This window comes from Idiotropiscis lumnitzeri, chromosome 5 (assembly GCF_059441095.1).
Source record: "Idiotropiscis lumnitzeri isolate Australia: NSW breed Sydney's pygmy pipehorse chromosome 5, RoL_Ilum_1.0, whole genome shotgun sequence".
Taxonomy (NCBI): domain Eukaryota; kingdom Metazoa; phylum Chordata; class Actinopteri; order Syngnathiformes; family Syngnathidae; genus Idiotropiscis; species Idiotropiscis lumnitzeri.
The window spans coordinates 8,821,824-8,826,938 of record NC_142395.1 but is presented as its reverse complement, the minus strand read 5'-3'; the positions used below and the strand labels follow the sequence as shown (position 1 = coordinate 8,826,938).

Sequence of the window (5,115 nt, the reverse complement as noted above, 5' to 3'; positions counted from 1 at the left end):
GGCCTCCTGGGGAGACTGGGTCCTGAACGCGGCGCCTTAGACCACTCGGCCATCCTGGCAGTGATTATATACGTGATTATGCAAACTACATTAAATGAGTTTGTACCTTTCTAGAGTTTGAAATTTCAGAAATTAAATTCCATAGTTTGCCGTTAGGAATTGTGATTGTTGCTATTTCCCAACCATGAGGCATTACGGCTCACTCACCAACTTGAAGGTGTTTGACTGCAGAGCCGACCTTAACCACCCGTCCGGCAGCTTCATGCCCCAACACCATCGGCTTCGTCAACACAAAGTCCCCGATGCGGCCGTGCTGCCAGTAGTGGACGTCGGAACCGCAGATGCCAACTGAGTGCATCTGGAGCAAAACCTCTGAGGGCAAAAAAGATGAAACAACAACTCAGAGGAGGGCACATGTTGAATAGGGAACACTTCGAACTGATGATTGTCCCTGAACCGGTAAAACCTTTTAACCATCATGTGTCGTGACAGAATATCAAGCAAGAACTTAGCAGCATTTTTCTGGCAGAATAAAATGAATAATAATATGCACTTCCATTAAAAGTGGAAGGTCTCCTTCATTGTTTGGTATCGGGGTGTGTTTTGCTGTTCTTAAATATTGCAGTGGTGAACTTGTTTTTTTACACTTAATGACATAAGGTATGCGTTAAATCCTGATATTGAGTGCTTGTCGTCCTTGTTTTGTTTTGTTTTTTTCGTTTTTTACATCAACAGACAGGAGGCCTGATAAGATAAGAGTAAAGAAATGAATGTAGGAGAGTGAATTCTTTTATAATTTGTTTCACTAAAGATTTTTCAAATTTTTACATGATTTTAAGACCTAATTATTCAACTTCGTTTTTTCTTTTAAACAATTTTCAGGGATTTGAGCAATTTTGAGAGGAAGTGTAAGTCAGATTGTTTAACTCTTTGCTTGCTATATGTTTAATAATGACACACATTTTTTGTATTTTTTCTTATCACTGTAGATATAAATGATTTTATAGTTTAGCACTTTTGCTGTTTCTATTTTAATCAGAAATAATAAACAATGATGACACTTCTTCAGTAAATGCAAAAAAACTGTATACTTTACTTTACTATTTAGGCGCATAACAAATTGATTGAAATGGCCTCAAAATTTAACTTGTGCTTAAGGCCCCGTGTAAGCAAGGGAAATGATCGGTAATTATGATAACATTTTAGTATTGCCACTTCTTTTAAAAGGTTTACGTTTTAATTGAAGGCTTAGACACAGTTTGACCGTGGAATGGATGGTTTGGGGGGGGACAGCTTGGTACCGTGCAGTGTTCCGTCGCCACTGGGCGCTTCACGTGGCTTTATTGATTCAGTGAGGGGTTTCCCCAAATTATTGCTAAAAAATAAAATAAATAAATATATAAATAAACAAAATGTCTTCGTACCATTAAGACCTGGCTCTGGGACAGGGCGCTTCTCCTGAGGAACATGCAAACATAAACCGGTATGACGAGTGTGCGCGCACATTTGCAACAACGTGAAATAAAATACTGTATCGATATTGCGAGATTGTACCAGTCTGAGGTCTCCTTGGGAGTGCAGCACCACAGACAGATTCTCCTGCGCCATGACAGAAACCTCTCAGCGGTGTCAAACGCTAGGAGAGCAAAGCAGTGAAGCAAAGTCCGACAGCATGCAAGGTGGAGTTAACTATCTTGTTCAAACAAAGTACGCCACCGCCTTCTTTCTGGGGTCCCACAACAAACACGCGATTGGCTAAACACGAGCGGCGCAGACCACTGTGACGGGGGTGCACATCTTTAGTCATAAAATAGTGTCTGCATTGACATAAAAAAAATACGCCTACTATTGTTATTCATTGTTTCACGTCCAAAAAAGAATATTAAATATGATACTTTTGATGTAACTTTTTATCCACGCTTTATAATACATTGTACGTGAAGTCGTTACCCTTTTAATAGGCAGTCGTGACACTTGTTCTGTTCAACATGACGGACCATGTCAAAAATTAACATCGTTTTCAAATCATCAAACATAAGTACACATTATCAAGTCTAAAGAAACGAGATCGAGAAATGTCTGAATGAATACATTCACACTTAAGACAGTTTTAAAAACTATCATGCAGCCAAGTAATGATGAGACGGGGTTGAAACGCTTGCACGCTTGTGCTATTACAGTTGATTGGCTCAGAGTGGAGCATGTGACCAAAGCCCACTCGAGAAAATTAAAGATCTCTGCCGAGGTCTTTCATTAATATCTTCTTTTCCCCTTCTCGTCGCGTTTATTTTACTACATTGGAATGTCCCCAACTTTACCCATTAGAAGTAGAAATTAAAAGCATTCTATTGTCGTACCAAAACGCACTTCCCCATGATATGGCACAAAGTGTCTTCCGTGAGGTCTCAAGTGAGCCCAGTAAAACCCAAAAATTGGGAAAAATAAGATGTTCACTCATTATCTAAACTTGTTGCAAATGTGACGAGTTCCCATAATTATGGATCATGGAAACTTCAGCAGAGTGGCTAAAGTCACAATTAACACTTAAGTAGGAGTGGCAATGCATAAGTCCATTATTCTTTATCATACCAACCACAGTCGAGGTTTTATTAAATAGCCATATTCCACACATCCAGAACAATATCCATAACACTCATAAACAAGCAGAAGCAAAGCTAAGTAAAAATTACATGCTGACGCTTTAAATAAACAAAAGGCATTTAATTTCCAGTAAATGAAATACACATGGTCATTGTCCTCTCTATGACTTTGGCATGCAGATATGGCTGTTACACTTGGCGCACGGGAAACAACTTGGAAGGTGGTAACAGTCTCACCAGTGTAGTTTTGCTGGCTGGAAGCAAAATCAGTCAATCAAATAGCAAATTAGCCCAATACTGCCCTCAGCAGTCCAAAAAAAGATTTGTAAATGTTTCACCTGTAACAGTGTCATCCTTCTGATCTCAACATGTGCATGATTCAGTCTCTGACGCGCATGTACTAAGTGAGTCATTGGAATTGTTGGCAGCCTGGTCAGCAAAACTCTTCAGGAAACACAAAGCGGCAGAAACCAGGCAAAATAAATTGAGGGGATTTTTTTTTTTTTTAAATATTAACATTGTCGTGTGTCATCAATCCTACCTGTGTGGGTGGTTGGTCTTGCTCCCAAATAAGACTTCCAATCACATTTCTCATCGCTTAAGACACAAAGAACACAATCACCAAGATGTTTTAATAATACTTAACTGCTGTGTTCCTTTATTCTACAGAACAGTTTTATTCTAAGTTGGTGGGGCAGAACCAAAAGTGGATCGCACATATATTATGGCTGGAGTGGGACAGAAAGTAAAAATTTTGTCATTTGAATATCAAGGTCAATTAAAAGCAAGCTAGCACAGTGCAAACTCAACTTTAAGTGGCACTGAAACAGGCTCACAATTAATAAATGTCATGAGTAAAATTGTACATTTAATTATTATTCGAACTACTAAACTGTCGGACTTGCTTGTTTGCAACCTTCATTTCCTATTGAAAAGACCAACTGTTGCTGTTGCATTTTACAAAAAGGGGAAAAAAATTGTGCCAAAACATGAGTGAAAATTTGTGGTCATAGTTCACCCTCACCTAATTTATTACATTCAAATTTGTACATGCGGCTGTCATGTTCATCCTCAATTTTTTATAAAAAGGTGCTCAGAAGTCATGTTGAGTATGAAAACATGTAGTTTTTAGTGGATGGATTTTTATCTTGCAATGCTCCTATTTTATAGGTACCAATCATTTAATTTCGTTTAATGGGAAGAATTGCATCTGCTGATGATAAGGGATCATTTAGTCAAGAAAACAAAAAAAAGTTCAAAACAAATCAACTTTTTTTGCAAGGTGGCTATTAATGACTGTGACTGACTAAGGTGACTGTTGCGGTGGTTGTTTGCAGTGGTTTTGATAAGCTTTTGTGGCTTATTATCCCATGAACTCAAGGGGCAGAAATAAACATCTATTCAGGTAAAATCCTCACCATCCTGAACTGGGACTGGAGGTAGCACATAGTGACCGATGCTTACTGACTTGGTACTCCGTCGCTTTTTACATGCACTCAGGAACAAGCTGTGAAAAACAGTCACATTCTCCCAGACGTACTCCACGCTTTGAAACACCCTGAAAAAAAGAACAGCGCCTTTTGTATACGACCGACTCTGGTAAACGCTAAAACAATGTCACTAACCTGAGCGTGTCGGGGTGTTGAGCATCATCACTGAACAGATAATCTGCTGTTGTCCAACCTGTAACTATCCCATCCTCAATCACTACAACAAAACCACATAAAAGCTTGTTCATCAAAATGTTGACATTCATCGATAACACTTAAATCGAGCCTGTTACGTGTTTTCTCTTTTATTAAACTCTTTTTCAGTGTAAAAAAAACCATTTTTTTATTAAGTGGGGTGTAGGCTTAGCATTAAACTCAAAATAGTGCAGTACTAAATGGAACGAATCCAAAAAATAACTTAAATGTTGCACGTTTGCATCATTTATTATTTTTTTTTAATGAGTACCAGTACACGTTATACGTTTATTGATTGATTCATTTATTTATTTTTCGTTTAAAGGACGTGCGTTTACGCCGATAATCAACCCGATGCTAAGCTAGCACGCTAGCTAAACAGTACCAATGGTTTTGTGTAAATATCCACTCTTAACGTTTTACTCACGCCAGAAATCCCGAATTGATTGTGAAACACTGCTTGAAAACCAGGCCTTCTTATTTGCAAACATAACTACATCAGCGACTGAAGTTATGTGTTTGTCAAACTCAGTAATTTAACGTCGCAAAGCTTGCATGCCTCCCCTTCTAACCTTCAAACACCTATGCCGACTCTGACTACTTCAGAAACTGTTGGGTGGACGAAACACTGAAACTTTTTTTTTTGCTTTTTTTTTTAATTGTTTTTTAATTGTTTTTTTACTTAAAGAACAAACAACTATTATGAACTTAGTTACTATTTCTGATTCCACTTTTGTGGTTGAAAGGTCGTACAAAACAATTGCTTATTTTATTCTTTCGTGTGCAGTCCCAATAACTGTTGTTTTTTTTTCATTAACATTTCCAATTCC

General features: G+C 38.0%; 2 protein-coding genes across 3 annotated transcripts in view; both read right to left on the bottom strand.

The window, feature by feature from the left end:
• Positions 1-1,750, bottom strand: part of sord (sorbitol dehydrogenase) — a 9,699-nt gene extending 7,949 nt beyond the window's left edge. The window contains exons 1-3 of the mRNA XM_088296442.1: positions 1,555-1,750; positions 1,425-1,458; positions 208-372 (exon numbers count right to left, since the gene is read on the bottom strand). Coding sequence (XP_088152568.1) covers positions 208-372; positions 1,425-1,458; positions 1,555-1,608 — 253 coding nt within the window. The 5' untranslated portion in view covers positions 1,609-1,750. The remainder of the gene's footprint in view (positions 1-207; positions 373-1,424; positions 1,459-1,554) is intronic.
• A 910-nt stretch (positions 1,751-2,660) lies between these two features.
• terb2 (telomere repeat binding bouquet formation protein 2) lies at positions 2,661-4,870 on the bottom strand. Of its 2 annotated transcripts, none has more exons than XM_088297071.1 (6): positions 4,713-4,870; positions 4,226-4,307; positions 4,019-4,158; positions 3,142-3,197; positions 2,939-3,044; positions 2,661-2,854 (listed from the first exon to the last, which is right to left on the bottom strand). In XM_088297071.1, the coding sequence occupies exons 1-5, from the start codon at positions 4,774-4,776 to the stop codon at positions 2,964-2,966; spliced, it is 423 nt and encodes a 140-aa protein (XP_088153197.1). In that variant the 5' UTR covers positions 4,777-4,870; the 3' UTR covers positions 2,661-2,854; positions 2,939-2,963. The 2 variants fall into 2 exon arrangements, with proteins under 2 accessions (XP_088153197.1, XP_088153198.1); XM_088297072.1 differs by having other exon boundaries at positions 4,226-4,289.
• Positions 4,871-5,115: the final 245 nt, after the last annotated feature.